The sequence below is a fragment of the Momordica charantia genome (assembly GCF_013281855.1).
Source record: "Momordica charantia cultivar OHB3-1 chromosome 4 unlocalized genomic scaffold, Mcharantia_2.0 BLBB01000004.1, whole genome shotgun sequence".
NCBI lineage: Eukaryota > Viridiplantae > Streptophyta > Magnoliopsida > Cucurbitales > Cucurbitaceae > Momordica > Momordica charantia.
The window spans coordinates 5,310,252-5,334,822 of record NW_028275162.1 but is presented as its reverse complement, the minus strand read 5'-3'; the positions used below and the strand labels follow the sequence as shown (position 1 = coordinate 5,334,822).

Here is a 24,571-nt window from a genome sequence, read left to right as displayed (position 1 = left end):
CACTGATATATATTTGATATATACTCAATATGCTTCTAATTTACCACTTATATATCTCTGATATAACCATTATATATACTAATATAACTATGATATTAATATAATACTATTATATCCAATTTTTTTTAGATGAAAACAATGGTGCAAAATTTTTTATTTTTTATTTTTGAAATATAAAGTTATTTATGAAAGATTTACGTGGACCATGCACGTCAAAAAATACAAGTTAAATTTTTGATATACTTTATAAATTTAAACCGTTGATATCTCTCATATTTAGTATCTAATTAATATTAATATTGAATAAATAGTAATGATATAGTAATCAACATTATTAATAATATTAGTATATTAATCAACAAATTGAAATTGTAAAAATATAATTTAAACAGCTGATATACCACTAAAAATTAAATATTTGATAAACCTTATATTTAGTATATGAGTTGTAAATATATTTAGTATATCATAAATTAGAAGTATATCAGATATATATATTATATGTATAATACGTATAATTTGATGTATATCAGTGGTATATCTAATAATGTATATCATGAGTACATCTGATACTGTATATTAGGGATACATCGAATGTATATCGGAAGTATATCAAAGTTACATCATATGTAAATTAGATATAGATTGGATGTATATTATATACAAATTTACATCAGATATAGATTCGATGTATGATATACATTAGATGTATATCAAATATAAATCGGATGTATATCTAACATATCAGACATGGATATATATCATATATCATAAGGGTAAAATTGGAATAATAAAAATTCTGAAAATAAAAATTCAAATATTTTACAAAAACTACTGACATTTTATAAAATACATAAAATATTTTTGTTACCCAACTACAATTATATATATATATATATGACTCAAAATCGTTCATTAAAATGTTGACATACAATCGATTGTCAAACCGATAGAAATTACTAGTTTTAAATTTGTATTTTTATCATTATTCTTTTGATATTTACTGATTGTAAAGACTTAATGGGAAAAAAATTTACACACATGAAATTGATACTTTTATAATATTATGGAAAAAATACCAAAAATATTATGGACTAAAAAGAGTATTGAGCTTCTTCTTCTTTTTTTTTTTTTTTCCGGTAAGCATATCAGATGCTATATTTTAAAGTATAAAATAAAATTAAAAATAGTTAAAATACTGCAGTTTTCTAAACGGTGCAAAATTGCGGATAGGAAATTAGCATTTTTTTACCCTTAAATTTTTTACTCTTTTATAAAATTTAAGTTTTTCGGACATTTACTAAAGGTGTGATTACAAAAATACCCTAGGATAGTTCAAGAGTCAAAATGGATTGTTTTCTTTGCACTAGAAAAATTAAAAAATTTTAAAAAATAAATTTGTGGCAGCTGAAAATTTGAAATTTCAGGAAGTATAGGAATTATAATAGTTAATATTTAAGGAAAAAATTATATATATACTTTATTCATTTGTTGAGCATATTATGAACACCGATTAAGATTGAAATTCATACAAAGACACGTCATCTACGGTTCATTTAAGAGTGGAATATGTGTGAAATTTACATGAGTTTGCCGAACTGGTGCATTAAATATCGGAGCGTTCTCGAAGGCTCATTATTTTCAATTGAAAATTTTTCAGTAAAAACAAACACGAATACTCATCTCATGAATAAACAAACCGCATATTTCCGACAACACCTATCGGCCCAATTTTACACGTCTCATATGACATATTGCGCACGACATGTCGGCCGGTTTATGACTTTATGCACAGCTGGCCTAAGTTGAATGCATATCACTGATTTTTTAATTTCAGCAATGATTTGAGGATTTACTTTTCGGAAATTTTCCAATTTTGTTGGAACTTATAAAATCGTTACAATTTAAACTTAATATTTTAATTTGTTTTTATAACAGAGAGCCAAATCCCAAACAAGATTAAAAAAAATAAGAATGGAGCCATAAAATTGGACAATCAAAGGAGAAATAATCAGTCATATATTCCTAGAAATTTTGCAATTATTCTATAAAATTATAAAATGTCTTCTTCTTACGTACCACAGTCTTAATGTGCATTGTTATCTTCGACTTTAGTTGATTAAATTACTTGCACTTAAGTAAAAGATCTTTGCAAGACTTTCAGAAACAAAACAAAACAAAATAGTTTTATCAGGGATTCACATCTTCCAAAAGTTATGATCTTTCGTGACACTTACAAAATATCATAAATGATGAAAAATTTCGTCAGTTTCTGTTTTTTCCTATAAAATCGTTGATCCACCATTTCATGACGATTATTGACTGTCATTGAATAATTTAAAGAAAAAAACAATTTTCGTGTGTCATAATTATAAAAATCCAAGAAGTTAGCATTTTTATTATGAAAAACACGTCCCACAATTTGTGACAGATTTTTTTTTTCCATAACTGTTATAGAAGTCCAAATCTATAGTAGTGGAAGTTCATAAAATTTCCAAGTCATATGAGAAAGTGGAACCCGACCCATGAATATTAATATAAACACCACTCTCCTCAGAGTGCCAAATTTTAGAATACAATTATTATTTCCAGTCCCTGTCCCCTATTTCATTTTCCATGATTTCACAAAATTTCTCACGAAATTTTTCTGGAAATTGGGGCGGGAATTCTAGGGAAAACTCATGATGATTGGTTTCCCATTACTATTTTCTTTTAGGAAATTCTCAATTAAATGTTAACTTCTCATGGAGATTTCTATTTAAATGGTTTAATCTCCCCGTGGATTATTATGAAACTTCAAGCAAAAAATTTATCATATATTAACTATGAAAAAATATTTTAAATTCAAATTAGACTCATTTTAACAAAATATATATGTTATTTCGAAAATACAAAAAAAAAACTAATTACAAATCTAAAACGTAATTTGTGTGGCAATTAATTTTCTAAAGATTAATTATAATTAATTTCATCTTAACAAAAAAAAATTTTTGTTAAACAAAACAAATTAAAATAAGTAGAACGTGCATATAATAAAGTAGTATATGTAAATGTCTCATCTGATCCGATAAGCTTTATAATATTAATTTAATTAAATATGTTCCTAAGAAAAAGGGTAATTAATGGTGATGAGTGTGGGAGTGGCCATTTGACTGACTGCGGCAGAGGGGGAGTGATGACGTGACAAGTGGTGGAACAGCAGGAAACCACGTGGCGTACATTCAATTTGACGGACCAATGAGCGTGAGGCATCTGGTGAATACGACCAATTTGGTTGTCGGTTATGCAAATCATGTGAACACATACACAGCCCCGTGTCACACGCGTCAACCTGGCGAAAGGTAAGCGCGTAGAGGTGACGTAGCCTTGACGGTTGCTCTTACCCATACGACGTCGTGCGGTGGCTCCACATATTCAAATTCCACTCTCACTCCACTCCCCAACTAAATTTTCTTTTTAAAGAGGGAAAAAGAATAACCAATATTAAGTTTTTTCCTTCTATCTATCTGAATACAATATTTTCAACGTATCGAATTCACAAGGGGATTTGAACTCACAACTTCATGATTGGATGTATATGTCAATTATCGCTGAGTTATGCTCGCTTTGACAATTGACATCTACATTTTATTGATATTTTTATTGACATTTTTATAAAATTGAGGGTTTAATATTTGTTCGACGTCTAAAACTTTGTTCACTCCTCATAATTCAAATTTACCAAGATTTTAAAATCTAGCTATTGCTTTTTTTAGTGTTTAAAATTATAATTTGGGCTTGATTTTACCATTTTTAAAAGTTTCGTGGTAGTCTCTATAGATTATTAATTTTGAAAACGTTTAAAAAAAAGTAAACAACGAAACTGGAAAACACTTAAGTACTAAAAAGTAATGTTTATATAAATATCATATAATTATTTAACTCATGGTCTAAATTAACTCATTATATTATTGGAGTTGAGTCAGGTTGAACAAAAAAACATTGAGAAGCAAAATAGTACCAAAAAAAAAGCAAATAAGCTTCAAGTAATTGATATTATTCTCCCGAGCACCAAGACTTCTTGTTTCAAAATGTAAATCGATCCAACGTGATGAACCATTAAAAGTAGTTTTAATGTGAGAGGATTTGATCATAAATATGCAAAAAAGAAAAAAAAAATAGTTCTTGAAGAATTATTACACGTCGACGTTCTTAATTTTTAAAAGTTAAAAGACATGTCGGGTGTGCAATCAAACTTATATGCTTAAAGTAATTCAACTATATTTAAATAGGCGACTAAAATAATAATTTAAAAATAATGACATAAATAAGTGCACGTAGAAGGAAATGAATAAAAGTAGGTAAAATGGAGTTAGAGATATTAGGGGAGTGGTGGAAGTAATGAAATGAGAGCCAATAGAAAGTCGCCATTTGTCGTTTAGGGTTGGCTTTGCTCCACGTTGAACAAAAAGGACAAAAAGAAAAAAAGTTCTAGAGGGAGAAAGAAATAGCAACGACACACGTGGGCGACAGCCGAAGTTTCTGCGTAAGTTTTGCTATCTTTTTCCTTATTTTTCTCAAATAATTTATATCCTATTGCTTAATAATAAAAATAAGCCCTATAATTAAAATTACAAATATTTTTTGACAAAAATTAAAATTACAAGTTTAATAAACATTTAGATTTTTATTTAATAAAATTTTTAACTTTAAAAATCCAATAAATCTATAAACTTTTATTTAATTGAATTGGTAATACACTCTCTAAAAACATTTAACTATTCGTACTCTTTCTCACTTATTAAATTAATCTAGAAAGACCGTGAATGTTATTTTTATTGGGATCTTTGATCTTTTTTTTTGTATTACTTAATCCTGATCACTTTTTAAATTGATTAATAGTGCTTTACTAATCAAATTATGTGTAATTAATTAATGGAAATGTTTTAATAATCAGTTTTAAAATTAAATAAAAAAATCCCTTAAAAATAATATTAATAAAAAAGTAGTTGGAAATTCAGTCGCCAAAGTGAAGCGTGAGGAACACTCCACATTCCACGAGACCACAAAGAAATGGTCTATCATTTACTAGTACACTCTAGTTCTCCCCTCTTTCCTTTTTATATTAAATAAAAAACTCTCATATTTTAATATTTTATAAATAAAAATACTATTCACACAAATACCTGTTAATTGTTTTCAACACTAGTCTGTATTCTCTGGGTCAGTGATGGTGTACGTATGAGAATATATTTGAGTGCTTTATATTTTTCTTTTCTTTTTAATCTATTATTTGTGTTGTGTGATTTTGGAACATCTAATTTTCCAATATTCTCCTCCTTTCATAGTTATTTTTGCTCTCAAATTATTCTTCATCAATTATCAATGATTTGTTTCTCCATTGTTACTAATTTTGCCATAATCCCATTTTAAAAACCACATTTCTTTCTTTTTGGGACCTAACCCAGTTAAGTTTTACCTTAATTACTATGTTGTTTTAAATAAAGTATTTTTCGAAACTTTGGCTAGAGCCACCGCCATCAGCTGTGCTTCCAAATCCTTTCTTTCAGTTGACCGACTTCACTTCCCCCACCAACTCTGCAACTTCCCCCCCTCTCTCCCTCTTTATAATCTCTTCACTCTCCCATTTCTCTCTCAACCCATTACCAATTCCCAATTCTCCGCCACCGCCATGGCTTTGGAAGCTCTCAATTCCCCCACCGCCGCCGCCCTCCTCCGCCACGGCGACCAAGACCTCAATTCTATGGAGCCCTGGACCAAAAGGAAACGCTCCAAACGACCCCGTTTCGATGCCTCCCACCCCCCCTCCGAAGAAGAGTACCTCGCCCTCTGCCTCATCATGCTCGCCCGCGGCGGAGCATCGCCGAATTCCGCCACTGCAGATCTTTTCTCGCCCCCGCCGCCGCCGGCTGCTTATACTTGTACTGTTTGTAATAAGGCCTTCTCTTCCTACCAAGCGCTTGGCGGCCATAAGGCCAGCCACCGCAAGTCCCCGGCCTCCGACCCGCGGCCCTCCGCCGGTGCCGGAGATAATTCTCCGGCGGTGGGTACTAGTGGAAGGACCCACCAGTGCTCCATCTGCCTCAAGTGCTTTCCCACCGGCCAGGCCCTCGGCGGCCACAAGCGCCGCCACTACGACGGCGGCAGTGCTCAATCTCAATCTCATAACACCAATAGCATCAGCGCCGGTGCCGGTACCGTCTCCTCCGACGGTAACGGCTCCAGCCTCACTCAGACCCACCTCCGGGACTTCGACCTCAACGTCCCCGCCCTGCCGGAGTTCTCGCCCGCCGGCGACCGGCGACACGGGAAAAGTCAAAGTCAAATTCAAAGTCAAAGCCAGTACTTTGTGGAGCAGGAAGTGGAGAGCCCCCACCCATTGAAAAAGCCGCGGCTTTTGCTTGTTCCGATGGAGTAATTCCGATTCCGATTCCGATCCCGGCGACCCCAATTCCAATTATTATTTGTTTTTTTTTGAGGGTTTCGATTTTGTTACTGTACAGAGATCAGAATTAGCTATTTTTCTGTATTTGGGATTTTGAGTATTTTTCTTTCGTTTATAAAATTAATGAATAGATGATTATTTGATTTTATTCAATTATTTGGATTTGGTCGAGTACAAATTACATCTTCAATTAAACAGTTGAGAAAACTACATTTGGTGGCAAATAGGGGAGAGATTGTTAGAAGTTGACCCCATAAACGACCTGTCGTATCCACTCGTACGACGAGTCGTAACAATGGTAGATCCCTTTTCTTTAAAAAAAAAATGGCAATTTGAAATTAAGCAATGATATAAATGAGGCCAAGAAGTAATTAAGCTATGTTAACTTTAGAAAATATAAATAAATACAAAATAACACATAAATATGAAAGAAAGACTGAATTAAAAGTTGAAAATTGACGGAAAAGTAAATTGTCGGCTATTTTGAAGTCGAATTTGTAATTATGAGATCTGAAAAAAAAAAAGAAAAAGAAAAAAAACGCGGTTTAATTAACAATGGACGTGAAGAAGAACAACTCATAGACAGCAGAAAGCAACGTGCACATACACCAAATTCCCAATTTATGCTCTAAACTGTGAGAATATATATATATATATATATATATATATATATATATATTATATACATATATATGTATATATTAATTATAACGAAACACAAATTATTATTTTTTTAAGGAAAAAAAAATCCACTTCCTATTCCTACACATTAATATTTACATAAAATTAAGATTTCTACTCTTTACCAACATCGACATTCAAAACCTCTATTAGAATGTTACTCATTAGAACTTAAAAAAATGATAGGAAGATTTTACGTTTTTTGTTGATTGATGTTAATAGTTCGGAATCAACAATAAACATATATATAGACCCAATGTTTAAAATATGTAGAGATCGAGTGAGAATTTTCCAAACTCATCTTGATTCTCAAAATTGGAGAATCGAGGAAGACACCATTGATAGAAATATTAATAGGATTAGAAATGGAGTGTCCTAATATATCATCACAATAAATTTTTTTATATAATGAAAATCATAGATTCAATTAACATTGTTTAGATAAGATCAACCTCTATAATTCATAATTATTGAAACAAATACATAAATTGTAGTTGGGTAGGTGATATATATGGTGGAGATTATATATTTGCATTAAAATGTGAATTTGACTTTTGTGGGGGGAAAAATAAAATATAATAAAATTTGAAGATGAGCATCATCTATTATATGCTAAATACTTATATTACAAAAAAAAAAAAACATTTTTGGGATTGAGGGCTTTTATGGTATTTTCATGGGTGTGTGTGTGGAGACAAATCCATGTGGTTCATGTTGATCCATTCACATGTTTGGATGATCAAGCATTAATTAGTGGCAGTTTTTATTATAGTTTGTTTGAAAAAAAATATATATTTGTTTCTAATTTATTGTTATTTAAAAAATTACAATTACTTAAAGTTTGATTGGATAACATTTTAGCTTAAATTTATCCATCATAAAGAGAAATATATATGAATCTTTTTAATGTTTTCTTTCTCATTTTTCTTGAAAAATACTGAATTTTGTAAGGTCCGAGATCCAAGACGAACTTCCCATGATAATGTAACTGCATGCAATGAGCAAACACTCTATCGATCAAGATCAATCTAAAACTCGAGCTAGGTAAGTCGGTTCCAGATACAATCACTTATCGTAGCTCAGTCTGAATGCTTGGAGAAGCATTCTTCGGTGAAGTGATCAAGCTTTATATATTGGTGCATTTGACACAAATAAATAATCTTTTCGAGGTCAAGTTATTGAGCTCAATAAACGTGTGGGTATGAATAGGTGAAGCGTGATCATCTAATCCACATGGCAAGTTGTATTTTCATCCTCTAATTAACAACACCCTCGAATCTTTGTCGAGCTTCACAAACAAAATTAAATAGGTTATTGAAAATTAATTTACAATACTTTGTCTAAAAAAAACACTTATTACACGTAAAATCAATTTAATTCATACAAATACTGATTATCTAAAAGAAAATAAAACATACACGAAGACAAATTAAAGGCACAAAACGCCGTCGTTTGGTGCAATGCGGAGACAGAGGAGCAGTTGGAAATTAAAATTGTTAAAATTATCTTATGAATTTATGATGGATCCCTTTGCGTGTGGGAGAGGTGGAAAATGCCATTTTTAAATAATAAATAATAATAATATTATTACTATATTTTTTTTTCTCTTTAAGAAAAATTATAATTACTATTCATTCGTTCATCAATCTTTAGATAAACGTGTAATTCAACTGCTAATTTGGTGGAATTCACACGTTAGTCACATGCCAATATATAAATTTTTGGATTTGGGTTAATACGAAGATTAATTTACCTTTTATATAAGGCAATAATATAATATTAAAAGTTGTCCAAAAACAATTAAAAGAACTAAAAACGAAATAAAAAAATATCATTATATAAGATTATTGATTTTTTTTATATTTTTTTAAAAAATACAAATATTTTTAATAATCAATGTCTATTAGTTTTTAAATTCATGTTATTGAAGTTTTAGTCAATTTTTTTATTTTTAAATTATAAAAATCGACTTCTGTGTTTAAAATTGGGCTAAAATATCAAAAACACTTATAAAAAAAACGAAAAACTAGAAACATTATTTAGATATGATGGTTAGTTGAGCTTTAATCTTTTAAAATTCAAATTATTTCATAGATCACTTTTTCTTTCGAGTATAATAAGAGAGAATTATCACCGTTGAGCTATGCTCATGTTCATAGTTATTTCATAAATTATAGCGGGTTAGTATTTTTTTTAGTACAAGAAATGTCAAAGTGTGAGGAATCTAACCTCCGACTTCCTTAGTAGCTGAGCTATGTTCAAATTCATATTTTTGGTATTTAAATTATAGATTTAATCCTTAAATTCATTATGTCTATTTAGTTCTTAAATTTTAAAAAAATTCAGTTATATTTTGACTTGAAAAAAATGCTTCTATTTAGTCCTAGATATCATAACATCAATTACAATGACACGCTTAATTTAATAAATGTAAACTAATTTAAAATATATGATGCAATAAAAAGAGATGATAGACACAAATAGACAATTGAATAGACTAGAGAGACAACAAAAGAGTTAAAATTAGTCAATAGAATCCATAAAACTAATTCTGAATGGTCAACCATCGTAAACTCATGGTATCATAATAGAGATATATGATACCGACGAGAATCATATTAGCTCAAAAAAAATGTACATTTTCCCATTTATGACGTACATAAGTAAATGGGTATTGATGGGTAGAATCACTCTACTATCACTTTCCAATAAACGTGATTGACCCAATTCTTAAAAGTTTCAGTCTTTTTACTCTCTTTTATATAATAGACTTTTCTACGGTTGTTTTGTGTGTTATAGTGACCCGTTCTTTCATTATAATAAGAATACTAACGAATATTGGTCGAAGTATAATCCATAGAATTTATGAAATTGGGCTCCATTTTGAGTGTTGGTAAGTTTTGTTTGTTAGGGTTCTTTAGTTGACTAAGTTCACTAAGAGAGAAATTAAAGAGGAGAATTATTCCAATTTGGTAGGCTAAATTATAATGACCAACAAGACTTAGAAAATTAGGGTTTGGGAAGCTTCCTTGTGTTTTGGCCAATTTTATTAATTTAAGTGGTGAAAGGCCAAAGCCATCAAAATATCACTTTTTTTTTCTTTGGGATATTGACATTTGCCTATCGTTTTTCAAGACTTTATCAATGCATAAGAATATCACTTATCCTGGCAATTTTTCTAACATAGTTTAACCAGTTAAGGGCAACGACCTCCCTTAAAGAAATCTACTCTATGTACGAGAAAAGACGTATCGAGCTTACATGTAATTGGTGACAAAAGAATTTTCAATGTGTTATGAATATTGAGCCATGCATTCTACAAATTCTAAACGATGAAAAATGACTTAGATTTTGTTTGATACCATTTATTTTTAAATATCATAATAATATACCAATATTTTAAAAAAATTAATATTCAAATTTAAGCATAACTTAATTGGTCGGACATTGTACCACATTTAAATTCTCATTCATTATTTAACATTTGAATACTCTAATTTTTTTTAATATCTTAAATAAATTTAAAAAATAGTTTAAACAAAATTTATTGTTGCCTTTGAAAATTTATCCAAGATTTCAAAATATTAAAAAATAAAACTAAAAAATAATGTTAACAGGCACAATTTTTTAAAACAAAAAATAAAAATAAAATCGTTATAAAAAATAGAGAAATTATTAACTAGTATAATTCTTTAAAAAATAATAATATTATTATTAAACCTGACATTTTTTTAAAACATGATATCACAAATGATATCACAAATGTGGAATGAGGATCAGAATTTTTAACCTATAACCTATAATAAGTGAGATCAATATTACCTTAATTAATTAAGCTATTTTTAAATTGGTTTAATAAGACATTGAAATTTTAACTCTTCAGGCAAATAAACTCTTTCTTTCAATACATATCTCTTCGGTTTTAATTTTTAATTAAATAAATAACTATGAATATTCTAGGTTATGATGCATTAAGGTTTTAATTAATGTATAATAGTTAATTCAAGCATAGTTCATTAGAATAAGACATCTATTATCATCTAAACAGTCAATCGTGGATCCTTCTTTCTACAAAATTATTTGAACTAAAAAAATTATCGAGCAGTAAATGTTAATAAAAAGTTGAAATCGGTGAATTACATTTACATTCGTACTCTAAAATATTTCTTTATATAAAATTAATATCGGAATCAATAAATAGTAAATGTAATCATCTTTTTATTCAAAATAAAATGTCACACCGTCATAATGTTAGGTCAACAAAATGGCCAACACACTTCAAAGACCATTTACAACTCTTTCCTAAATTTTGTGACTAAAACATTGATTTCCAAACTTCAAGGTCTAAATAAACTTTGAAGTAAAATATATAATTTGTCTAAAATTATATAAAATCATTTTCTATGAAAAATAATTAATGATATGGTAAAAAGTACTCCTTCACTTTTAACCTACATACAAATATTACTTTTATTACCTCATTAATCTTCCCTATTTTGCTTGAAATTAATTGAAAAGTTAAACCCTTTCGAAGAAATATATAAATTGCTGGACCGCAAGAATTGATAATATTAAGCCAATTTGATCATAGTTCAATAAATAAAGCGCATATCAAAATTAAAATGATTCGATCCAAATAATAACTTTTCGCGCTCAATTAAAATGATTCGATCCAAATAATAACTTTTCGCGCTGGGAATGAAAAAAGAGAGACTATTTCACCAATCAGTCATGAGAATTCACAAACTACAAGAATCAACAATGATGAGAACATTACATATATACATATTTCAGCATTGGCATTTACTTGTTGGCTGAAGGGATAGGAGAACTGCACCACTTTTACACAGAGCTAATCTTATCAAAGGGGGATGGAAAGCCATTCCCTACATACAATCTTTTTTCCTTTTTCCAGATACATTGAACAACCATAAAAGAAGAAATATAAGAGCCACCAAGAAGGATTCAAATCCTAGATCCTAAAAATCATCAATCTGTTCTTGTTACTTCAGTCTCTGCCTCCATCAGGTAGAAAAACGAAAAAGGGGCCCGTGTAATGTTAGTAGAATAGCGAGTGAGAAGTGAGTCAAATCATCAGGATCATATCAGTTCTACATGTATTTGTTAGGCTGCTGTCTCGTTGGAAACCGATTCAGTTGCAATATGTGCGTTCGCAAGCTACAATCTTTCACCTGTTCATGACGACTGTTAATGAGAACAAATGCAACATGCAGACAGTTTACTTTTTGAAGACCAAAACTGGATTAGCTTCACTTACCTGCATGGCTGCTAGAGTGGACAAAAAATCTTCACATTGTTGAAGTAAAATCCGTTCCTTTGCCGTCACCTTAACCAGTTCAGCTACCACGGAGTTCGTATCTTCTACCTGTGGACGAGATGTAACCGTTTCTAAGATAGAAGCAAAATACAAAGGATCGAAGGAATACAAGGTCAAAGATTCCAGTAGCTTTTAACTCTTAAGGGATAAGCTATGGAAAAGGGAAAAAAGCTCTTCATAATGTTCTTTCTTCCATGGTCATGCTCCCAAGTAATAATTTAGATCCTAAAACTACCTACATCATTGCAATTGCTCCGTTGCCAATAAAAGATCAACAATTTAATCCTGACTGTTGTATTAAAAAAAAAAAAGAAGAAGAAGACATGATATGGCAGTCTCATTTTTCCTCAATTTAAGGATTTTAATGCGGGAAATCTGAACTGACACAAAATACAAGATCTCTAAAATAAACATTAGTTCCAGGAGGAACACCACGTGATAATGAAAATAACCAGCAGTCCAAAATTTCTCATACAGGAGAACCAAAAAACCTAAATTGAATCTATGGAAGTACATAGGTTTGTGTTGTCTATTCGTAACCTTCAACAGCAGAAAAATGATAACATAAAAACAACAGACTTCCTCAGACAAGTAAGAAATCTGGGTAAAGCAGCACCTTAGATGAGAGAGAGCATATGGAGGATGCCATTGCCTGCATAACATCAACAGCTGAGCCCACAGCATCCTTCAGGTTCTGAATATCAGCCTGAAAAAATAAAAATTGTTTACTTTCTTCACAAGTGTCTTAGTTTGAAACTGCTTTCCAATGAAAGTAGAAGGTACAGGCTAAATACCGTTGCTTTCCCAACAACCGGGAGCCGGAGAGTACTGGCCTTCAATGCCTCAGTTGCTCCAAGCAAAGAGCTTGAGTGATCTCTGTCTAAAAGAGCCCATTCTTCCAAATAACTTATCTACATTAACATTGATTTAGAAAAATAAGCTGATGTTATAATTTGGGAACAAAATAAACGCAAAATTGGCATTCACAAGGACATAAAAAATCTTGCATGATCACAGCATAATATTTCAAAAATTAACACCAAGCTAAAGGAGGAAAATAAGGCCATTTTCAGTATGATATTATTCCATTAACTTTAATGAATAAGGCCATTGCATAACAATATTATTTTATTATATATAATCCATCATGGTAAAAGGAGTGTTGAAGAGCAGCTCAAAGAGCAAAGAGAAGGGCCACCATGTTGATAGACCCCAGTTATTAATGTGTATCATAGGAAGAGAGTTAGGGGTCAGGGTAATTTCTTGGACCTTCACCACTACTTGTGGATTCAAAGGTAGAAGAGGAGGGATACCATTTGCTGCTAAAAGCCCGGTAAAAATGTTATTTGGGCAGTAATGGATTAAGGTATGCAAAGCAGAAGTCATGCCACATAATGGCTGTTGCCCAAAAGGGGGAAAGTCAAGTATGTGAGCTAATCCATCAAGAGTTGTGGGGGCCATGTGGTTAGTTAGTTGTGAGGTAAGCATGGTGATCTGTGAGTAGACTTAAATATGGTTAGGAGAGGTATCGTTTTGGATATGGCTTGAGTTTCTCTGAAGGGTGAATGGAGAGTACGGGAGCCATTGAATCTCTTGTTGGATACGAACCTCTCTACTATCAATAATAGTTGAACTCTATCACGCATAGCAAACAAATAAACAGCATCAAACATCCTTTCTTACAGCAGAATGCCAATCAGATCTCATCCATGCAAGAAAATTATCAAGCACAATGGAAGTACTATACTACTTCCCATTATAACATGTTGCGTTAATTATTTCATTTCTTGGATTAAGTAGATTTGAATGATCGGGAGGCAACTAAGTAGATTTCACTTATGGATCTTCTAAAAAGCACTTTTTTTTACTATAAATGGGTCTATCTTAAAGATTCTATTAGAGTATTTTCATTTGCAAGTCCTTTTGAAAGATAATGCTGCAGATCTGCAAGTTCTCGATTGTCCAGTAGCCCAATGGATTTGAAGTACTCTTATCCAAAGAAGGTCAAGATATTCATTTGGAGGTTCTCTTGAATAACATTAACACTCATGGTAAACACAAAGAAAGAATCCCAAGAGGTCCACCACCCCTCAAATTGGTGTGCCTTATGAAGAAAAGGAAAAAGAAAAAGAAAAAACGCAAGACCATCTTTTCATCCTTTGCTCGAAGGCTTCACATGTCTGGACTACCCTGTTTAACTAGTTTGGGTCGCACATTATTCTTCCTAACAATATGATCATTATTCTTCTCATGGCAGCTTTGATAATCACCCTTACAAAGATGACCAAGCTCCTTTGGATAAGATTCCTTGGGGCTCTTTAGACCTTTTGGTTGGAAAGAAACAATAGAAACTTCCATAAAAGGCAAGATTTCCATTTTGTTGGAGCATATTGCTTTGCGAGCTTTGTCTTGGTGCAGATTGTTCAACCTTTATCGTAACCGTGGGTTCCCTTTTCCTCGCGCTAATTGGAAAGCTTTTGTGTAACTTCCTTAGCCTGGGTTAAGGCTTTCTTCTCCTTTTCATATTTCATTTTTTCAATGTAGACATATGACCATGATATCAGTTGAAAAGATTCACAAGAAGGTCTTTCAGATGGGCCAAAAAAAAATTGCATGTGTCAAGAAACATTCAAGAGACAAAGTATCCAAGGGAGTAAAACAATCGAGAAGTGTAACTCCCTTCATGTCAATCACAATATACACAATGGCTACATGGCAAAGATTCCCCCAGTTGATGCAATGTCAACAGCAGGAAAGAAAAAAAATAGAATAAAATTAGCATCTACTAACTAGATCATAGATTCATGATTCATGATTATAATATTCCAGATATTTAGATTATGCAAGACCCATGCGAAAATAACGCTGCACTGACTAAATGTGTGAAAACTAATTCTTGCTGCTCAAAATAGATTTACAAAAGATCAGGTTATGGAGAAATCAACTTTTTTTTTATTAACCTGCGACCTTCGCGTTATTATGAGAGAAATCAACTCAACAAGCAAAGTTACAGATATGATTAATTGGTCACAAGTTAGTCATAAACTATGGATTTCTATCCGTGATGGTCAAGTGCAACTTATTCAACCCACCTACATCTCTTGACGGTGAAGGGCTCTACTAGAAAGAAGATAAATATTTTGGGCATATCACCAATTATTTATTCTCAGTGCTAGTATATTAAAGCTCTATGCATACAATGCGATGGCACTTCAAGTGTCATTTAGAAGAACAATGCATTTTTTTTAAACAAAACACTTCATTTAAAATTTCACTTTTTTCTTAAAACAATGGTGCTATTAACTTAAAATAACATCCTAAATCCATCACATTTAACTAGACATTTATCAATTATCAGTTTTCTGGGCTATACAGTTTGACCTTCTAACCAGTATAAACCATAAAGAAGTTCAATGGCATTTAAAGGGCCAAATACATCAAATAAATGGAATTCTTTGGGAGAAAAAAAAAGGGGTTCTGAATCTTACTTGTCCCTTGAGGACGGATGTCAGCTTCAATTTCTGTCGTAGTAATAGTAACTTGATTCTTTTAAGTGTGACAGTATGCCGTAGTTCTGAGATAGTGACCCACGCATTCCAAACATTTCTCTGGTGCAGAAAAAGAAAGATGATAAAACTAATTGACTAAATATTCCAATAATACTGATCAGCAGCAAGTAATTCCATAAACTGTATGAACAAAATTTTTTGTGTTTACAAACATTCATGAAGACATTAGACACAAGAAAATTTGGAAGAAGATGAAGTATGAAGACGTGTGAAATTATGAATGTAGGAATAATGGAAAAGACTGCTTGGAGGCAAGTGTAAGTAACTTAAAAAAGGCCAAACCACTTCAATCAAGAATAGAAACTTTACTAATATTTTTTTCCAGAAAAAGAAAAGAAAAAGAAGATACTGAAAGAGACCTACATGAAGGACTAAAACCACTACAAAAACCATTAGATGCTATCGAATCTATTGGGAAATTTTTGGAGAGCGGGTAGGAAGATTTTTGAGAAAGTTGAAAGGAACATTAGCCATTTCTGTAAATTTGCTTGCTTTATTGTTTTTGTTGATTACTTTACTTTTGATATCCGTATGTCCGTGCCAACTTGCGCGCACCTCGACTAATCAGGGACAATTGTCTGACCCTACTATATATGGTTGTCAAGGAAACTCGTAGGACGTTAAATCAGAGGTAGGTGTTCTCCATTGTTTGACCACATTCTCTTTAAGCGTTTTTACTATTTATATTAGCTCTTATTGACCACTAGGCTAACCCAAGATGGTTTCAATTGATTACTTTTTTGTTTTCATATTTTAAGCCAAACCATTTCCCCAAGAATACATGCCCCACGCCAAGATAAACACAACAATTTAAGGTCAGTTACGGATAATACAAACCATTTGAACATTGCTTATCAGGACTAGCAAAACCAACTTGTATCATCAAAATATAGATCAGGGACTTGATAGGGATGCCAAGCTTCCAAACCATTTTACCTACGCTAGGAGAAGGGAAGGGAGACCTTATGGAAGAAGAATAAGAGTTAGCAACACCCATGTTGTATAACACCAAAAGAACAATCGCAAAATATAACCAACTTGAACAACTATAATTTGACCCAATTTTAGGTGTGGCCTGTTAATGGCACGACTCTCCTGCATGCCACCAAGAAGGAAGAAAATAGATAGTAGAATGGATTCGATGGAGTCACGGTAGTCACAAAGGAGGTACGAAACCACTGCTGCCTTGTTAGAGAGGAGAAGCCATTGTTGTGAGTATGTTGCATGAAGCCCTGGTGTGGTACCAAACAAAAATTCTACATCCCTTGCAGATATGGAAGGAATTTAAATAAGCCTTGTCGCTCTATTTTGAATAGGGAGTTCAACATCATTGTTGCACCATTCCAAATGTACCAAACATGGTACTGGAGGGTCATTTCTTTAAATGGGTAGAAATTTGAGATCTAGGAAGAAAATTTAAGGGTGATTCTCTAAATGGGTTTAAACTCAAGATCTAGGCAGAGGACTGATGTTGCACATCGATAGGGTGGCAGATGAGATCATGGAAGTGGCTGAACTACTGAAGGACGTCAACACATGAGACAAGGGAAAATGCCACAAGAAGGAAGCATTGTTTTGGACATCCTTTCATGCTAAGATCAACCCAATATGGTAGCTGTAATGAGTGCGTGTCTTCAACCTTTGGAAAGACGAAGAGTTCCTCCTTCTGTAACTTACCTCTTATTATTTTATCCATGAGGTTCCAAAAATTCAGAGTGGGAATTCCCACCAAGGGAAGACCAAGATCGGCCAAAAGGAAGGAGTACATATGAATATCTTAGCAGGGAATGGTATTTAAAACTAACCAGCTCTAGAGAAATGTTATAGGTAAACCACTTTTTATATAGTTGATCTTGAAGCAAGACAGCATCCCGACTCATTAGCAATGTAAAGGAGATTCTCCACCTTGCTAAAATCCTCCAAGGAGAAAAGAATGGTATTTAATCCATTAATCCATGCTTGATAACTTCAGGATTATTCCACAAAAAAATTTAGATTGAACTCTCATTTACCTGCAGAGTAGGTTTGGTCCATAAATATAACCATGACAGGCAGTTCATAATTATGGTAGGGTCAAAAGTACAAGCTGCCTATTGTTTGTTTGTTTGTTTTTTTTTTTTTTTTGAAAGAAACAATTTCATTGATAACATGAAATTACAAAAGTCCCATAGAGGGATTTACATGAAGAACTTCCAATTGACTATAAGGGAAGAGTAACTATAGTGATGGAAAAGAGAAGAGCCTTTACACCATGTAATAACTAGATAGACTATAGCATCAAAAAGCCGCTCGTAAGGGAGAAATTTGGCGTTGAAAGTTCTTTGATTTCTTTCTCTCCAAAGAAGCCAAAAGAAAGCTCGAATGAAATTCATCCAGTGAAGCATTTTTTCCTTTTTAAAAGGGTGGCCTGCAAGCGTGGATGCAATGAGGAGGGGAGGATCTGTTGGCAATACCGTGGACCAACCAAAAGCGTTGAGGATGTAGTCCCAGAAACTGATGAATATGGACATGTGACAAAAAGATGCTGTTGGGTCTCCAAATTGGATTGGCAGATTGAGCACCATTGGGGGATAAAGCCATATGTGGCAGTCTTCTTTGAAGTTTGTCATTAGTGTTTATGACACGGTGACTGAGCTCCCAGGGTAGAAATCTTTCCAAATGATGTCAGCAAGATGGGGTGAGGGGTCCAGGTTGTGGTGTGTTAAGTCCTTAATCAGGGAATTGGTGGAAAAGATACCATTAGCTTCTAATTTCCATACTATGTTGTCAGCTCTTGTGGACAAATGAACAGCAGAAACCTGCTGGTTGAGAAACACCCAGTCAGCAATTTCTTCATCCTTTAAATGTCTTCTAAGACCCAAATTCCAGCAGCTAGATTCTTCCCCCCATAGATCCCTTATGGATGCCTCTTTCTTCAAGGATAAGACAAGCTGCCTATTATAAAAAATTCTAAATCTGTCCTATCAAGCAAGATGCACGAGGACAAACAATCCATCAACAAGATTTATTCAAAAGTTTCACAATCATTCATATTTCTCCTAGGCATGATCATTCAAGAAAGATAATGAGAATCTGAGCACCATCGACCCGAGTGTCTACATCAAGGCACGACTCAAACAATCAGAATAAAGCAAGATTAAGAAGCTAGGAGGCCAGATCCTTACCCATTACCTACAAGAAGTCAACAATTCATATGAACAATGTCTTGACGCTAAAGATAGCTATCCAGAACTGGCTTATGGCCAAAAGTCAAAATTCCAACTTTTGTCAACACGGCCTCTTCTGCCATAAAGCATCTTTCATCCTGCTCAGTGCTTCCTCATGAACTTCAATAACCATTTGAAAAGGAAAGGAGGGCATTTTCTGCTTAATAAGATTACCAATACCCAAGCCATCAAGATCCTTTGGGAGAGAGACCTTCATCCAATCTCAAGTAGGAACCAACCACCACCAAACAATTGGTACCCGCAACACTAGACTGTGATATTAATATTTAAGACCAAAAACCATTTCAAGCATATAAAGGATGTTAGGAAGTCTACAAACTTTGGCAATGTTCGTTGAAGAAATCACCAAGGTGTCATCAATTAATGGGGAGATAATTTAATGAAATGAGTCTCCACCAACCCAAAAACTTACCAAACCCCATCCTTCCAACCCTTCAAAAGCATCGTACTTTTCAACCCCTTCAAATACAGGAAGTTTGTACACGTCGTAACATCCTTGATGTGCTTGAAATGGTTTTTGGTCTTAAAGATTAATGTCACAGTCTAGTGTTGCAGGTACCAATTGCTTGGAGGAAGAGGTTTCCTTGCCTCGGTGAATATTCCTCTCAATCTCCCATTAAGAATAACCGAGTAATTAACACTTGAGATATGCCCATAGGTTCACTTCATTACCACCAAACCACCTAGCTTGTAGAACAACGTCTAGGAAAGCATACTAACTGAACGTATTTATCTCTACCCAACAAAAGGATACTAGAATGTGAAAATGGTTTAAGGAAGTGTGGACTTTGGTTTTTTAGCTGAAAGCACCTTCTCGAAGATCGTATATAAGGCAGTAGTTAAGCTATGTCATGCACAAAACATAGCTTCTTGAGAATCAGACATATATAACTCTCACCCAAATCAGACTTTTGTCACCATCATCATTCTGGATTGAAGTTTTCATTTCCTCTCAAAAAAAAGAAAAAAAAAAGATGGGGATTTGGTGAACATCTTTACCTACCACACGATTGAAGACAATTAGAAGGGGTTGCCCTTAAAACATGGGGATTGATCGAGGCATAAGCAGGTAAATTTGGGTGTGAATCATGACTCGTGGTGGTTTAGGTTGGATCAATTATAGAATAGGAAAGGCTCTATTTTCACGGTCATTTTGATTTCATGCATCTTCGCTAGGCAACTCAAGCAGTTTGCTCGCCATTTTCTTGCATTTTTGTTCCAAATTGTTTTCTGCTATTTGAAACTTGTCATGCAGTGAAGCCGACAAAATTAAACCACTGTAGCTAATTGATTACAGATGCTATAGTACAGACCAATAAAAGATGAAACAACTTTGGCATATACAGAACCACCAAAAGTACAAACTAACAAGCCTTAAGCTTTCCAAATGTGTTTAAAGAAAAGAGGCAAACATCTAGATGAGAGATGAGTGGAAAGTCTAACATTCCATGGTAAGAGTTAAAAGTACAGGAACCTAAAGTAAAGATTTTGGGTTCTAATTCTCTTTTCCAAAGGTGAGAAGACTAATAAAAAACTTCATCCAAAATGGAAAGAATAGGAATTATATCATTGAAGTTTCTATCATCAGAATCTGTACTAAAACCAACATAAAGGAAGATACTAGATCTCCTTTTCTTCATCAATGAAATTCTTTGTTCCTTATCAGGAAAAAACCTCTTACTAGATTAAATCTATAAGTAGAAGGGGGCATAGAAGATAATTTATGAGTTGCATCAGTACTGTAAGGAAATTAAACAGTAGAATCTTCACATGTACATCCATCTCAAAAACAAAATTGACCCAATTTCCCAAGGACAAAGGAGGAGAAATGTGAAACAATTGCTCCCTTGAAAAATATCCAAGAATGAACCTCATGTCCTAAGACTCTTAACAAGTAACAATCTGACCCAAAATACTCAGATACCCAAAGAAAAACCTCTCCAAGGAAATCTGTAAACCATCACCATAAGAGGGAGAAATATTCAGATTGACCAAGTTAACAAACGCAACCAAATCCTGCCTAAGAGAGCGTCTTCTCCATCCATCCCTACCACAAGAAGTTCCTCGTGAAAGATTCAGTAGCAACTGAACAAGCAATTTAATGTAGAAATCTAGATGAGAGCATTGATTTCAGCAGTGGATATGCTAGAAACGACAGATATGATGATAACCAAACTTTTGGATGTAACAACCTAAGAGAGACAATGGGTATCAAAAACGAAATGTAAGCTAAATTGCATATGGCAGTTATTAAGAACCTTGCCATGATAAAAAGGGATTACGGATTAGTAAAAACCACAGAAATCATCAAAAGGGTGAGATATACTAGTACCTCTGCGTTTAGTCTCTGCAACATGAACGTAGCATCTGCCCTTGCATTCACAAACCGCCATTGCAAGTATCGGTTATGCTGAAGCCTCAATACGTGTGCATCAACAATGCGATCTTCCCCCATCTTCCCCCTCCGGATATCAACAGAGAAACTAAGAATTGAGGGCGTACTAATAGAATTACTGACCAAGGAGCCACCGACGCCATTTCTCGTCCTGGAAGGACTAGAAATTCCCCTTGATGGTGATGATACCGAAGAAGTCCAAAGCTTACTCGGGGATGGAGGCCTTGTGCCACCTCGAATAGGGGAAGCCATTCTTCGTGGTGATGCCAATGGACCGTCACTTGAGAACCGTTTTGATTGACTGAACTTTGATGGGGCAGCTATTCTTGCCCCGGGACTTGTCGATAAAGGAGAACCAGGATCATGCAAGCGCCGCAATCGGCTGTTGGTCTCTTGCCAAAACCTCGCGGAGACAACAATCCCTCGAGGCCCATTTCGCCCCTTGGCAACCGAACCACAATCTTGAACTCCGGAAGTACTGCCAGAGGAAACACTGTCCGTATCAGAAGTAGTGAGATCAGAGGGCACAGAAGACTCATTCACCGAATCCGCATCTGGGCTTTGTCGAGCTGCCTTCAACAACTCTGAACTGCTTAAATCCAAGCTCAATCTGCCGTCAAAAGAAGCTCTCCTACTGTCATCTTGCACTGTTTGCTGCAACGCCCGAGCCACCACCCCAGATCCAATTCCATTCACTTTCTTCTCCTCAGCGCCGCAATCTAAACTCCTCGACAACGGGTTCGCTTCCAAATTGGCGTGCCGGTTCCTCGCCGGCCAGCGATGCTGATCAAGGAGCTTCGAATTCTCCACCTGAACTCCAGACCCATCACTCTTATCCCTAAGTGGCGTCGCCCTACGCCGCTCCGGCGTCGCACCCTTTCTTGCATTGCTTAAACTCGGCGTCGCCGTGGCCTTAGTCTTACTAATCGGAAGCGAAAACGCCTCCCCTTGAAAAGAAACCGACAAACTCCTAGTAGAAGTGACCAAAAGCTTCGCAGCCGCGGAGCTCTCAGTCGCATTGCCGTGCCTCGAATCAAGAACCGGCGTAATCGACCGGGGCGTCGTTGGTCGCCTCCGGTCCACCGATTGGGACCGCTTAGGGCCCGAGGAAGGCAATGGAGTCGAAGCAGGAGTCAAATTAGTGGAGCGAGAGAGCAACGGAGATGGAAATCGCCGAGAAGAAGCCGTCGACGAAGTAGTTGAGGAAGTAGAAGTAGAAGTAGAAGGCGAAGGGGACATGTACCTGGACGGGACTTGTCTGCCTCTAGGTTTTCGAGTGAGAAGCCCATTGTCTTTCTCGGAAGGCAACAATGGCGGCCTGGCTTGATTCCTGAGATGATCTTGCTGCTGTTCATGGTGTGGGGCGGAGGTTTTGGGGATTGGGGTATGGGTTGAAGCTGCTCCAGAAATGGCAGCCACCATTGATGCAACAACTGCAACCACAAGCTAGCTTAAATTCCCTGAATCAGCACTCGAAATCAACTATATCTCTGACAAAATTCCCCCATTTCCAGAGAACAAAATTCAAGAAATCCCAGAAAGAAGAAGAACAACCCAGAATGGAGGAAGAGCGAGATTCAACATTTCCCGTTAGAGTTATGAAATCACTGCTCATGGAATCAATGGACCCTCCCCCCTCTTCTCTCGGCTCAGCTCACTGCCGTCTTCTCTGCGCTAGAGAGAGAGAGAGAGAAGTAGGTGACAGGCAAGATTTGAGAGCTCTGCTCTGCACAAAGAGGAACAAGAGAGAGAAAGAAGAGAGAGAGAGATAGACTGTGTATAAAAATACAGTATACAGTGGGATTTTTTTTTTTTTTTGACGGTTGGGTTTATGGGAGTCTTTGGAGAGACGTTATGTAATGTAATGTAATTTAATTATTTTATTTATTTATTTACATTAGAATACTATTTCTTTTTTTCTCTTTTTTTTTTTTTAAATCTTTCAACTATCTAATAATTTTATGACTTATAAGTGAATATTTTATTGTATTTATTATTGTTTTTTTTTAATGTTGTTCGTTTTGAATGGCTACATGTGATCGTTTGTTTTTACTTGTGTTATGTTACCTTTTTTTATATTTTTATTTTATGGACTATGGTGTAAAGTTTATTATCTTCATTTCTTAAAAAAAAAAAAGAATTAATGTGAAGGTTATATGGTTGGTAATCAACAATTATTTAATCTTGGAAATGGAAATTCAACATATTGTCTTGGACACGTCACATTTGATATTTGGGATTCTAAATTTTTATATTTTAACAAAAAATTAATAGGAATTTGTAAAACTAGCCTTCATTTTAATTTTGTAAACATAGTAATTTGGAGGGTCAATTGACACAAAAAATATCAAGAGTTTAATATACCCTAATGAACACGAAAACCAAATTATATATATATATATATGATTTGATATATTATTGATATACATGATTATAAGTGTTAATATACCAATGATATACTTGATATGAGTGCTGATATATTAATTTTCTCTACTTAGTTCAGTTTCTCTACGCTGTGTTATTTACAAATTTTAAATGAAATGCCTAAATTTAACCCTTTATAACCTAAATGTCTTTCTTCTGTACCTAACACGAATGTTGTTATATTATTGATATTACTTAAGGAATCAATTATACTGATATACTTAATTATGAGTGTTGTACAATGATATACTCAATCTTAATGTTTATATATATATATATGACTTGATATATTAATATTCCTAATTTGATATAGAAAATCAAAATTGGAATAACTAAAAAATAAAAAAAAATCAGATTTCAAATATTTTGTAAATTTGTAAACTCAAAAGTTGTTATATTTGCAAATATGATAAATATGTTAGCTACCCATTACAATTTTTTTTTATTGTTGTTGCATGTATTTAAAAGAAAATATTTTTTGCCATTTTAATT

General features: G+C 33.8%; 1 protein-coding gene and 1 pseudogene across 1 annotated transcript; one reads left to right on the top strand and one right to left on the bottom strand.

The window, feature by feature from the left end:
* Positions 1-5,596: 5,596 nt before the first annotated feature.
* LOC148211685 (zinc finger protein AZF3 pseudogene) lies at positions 5,597-6,598 on the top strand (annotated as a pseudogene).
* Positions 6,599-11,825: 5,227 nt separating this feature from the next.
* LOC111017404 (QWRF motif-containing protein 2) lies at positions 11,826-23,463 on the bottom strand. The gene is made up of 6 exons (XM_022293152.2): positions 21,593-23,463; positions 15,953-16,072; positions 13,259-13,375; positions 13,081-13,170; positions 12,405-12,512; positions 11,826-12,318 (listed from the first exon to the last, which is right to left on the bottom strand). The coding sequence occupies exons 1-6, from the start codon at positions 23,075-23,077 to the stop codon at positions 12,238-12,240; spliced, it is 2,001 nt and encodes a 666-aa protein (XP_022148844.2). The 5' UTR covers positions 23,078-23,463; the 3' UTR covers positions 11,826-12,237.
* Positions 23,464-24,571: the final 1,108 nt, after the last annotated feature.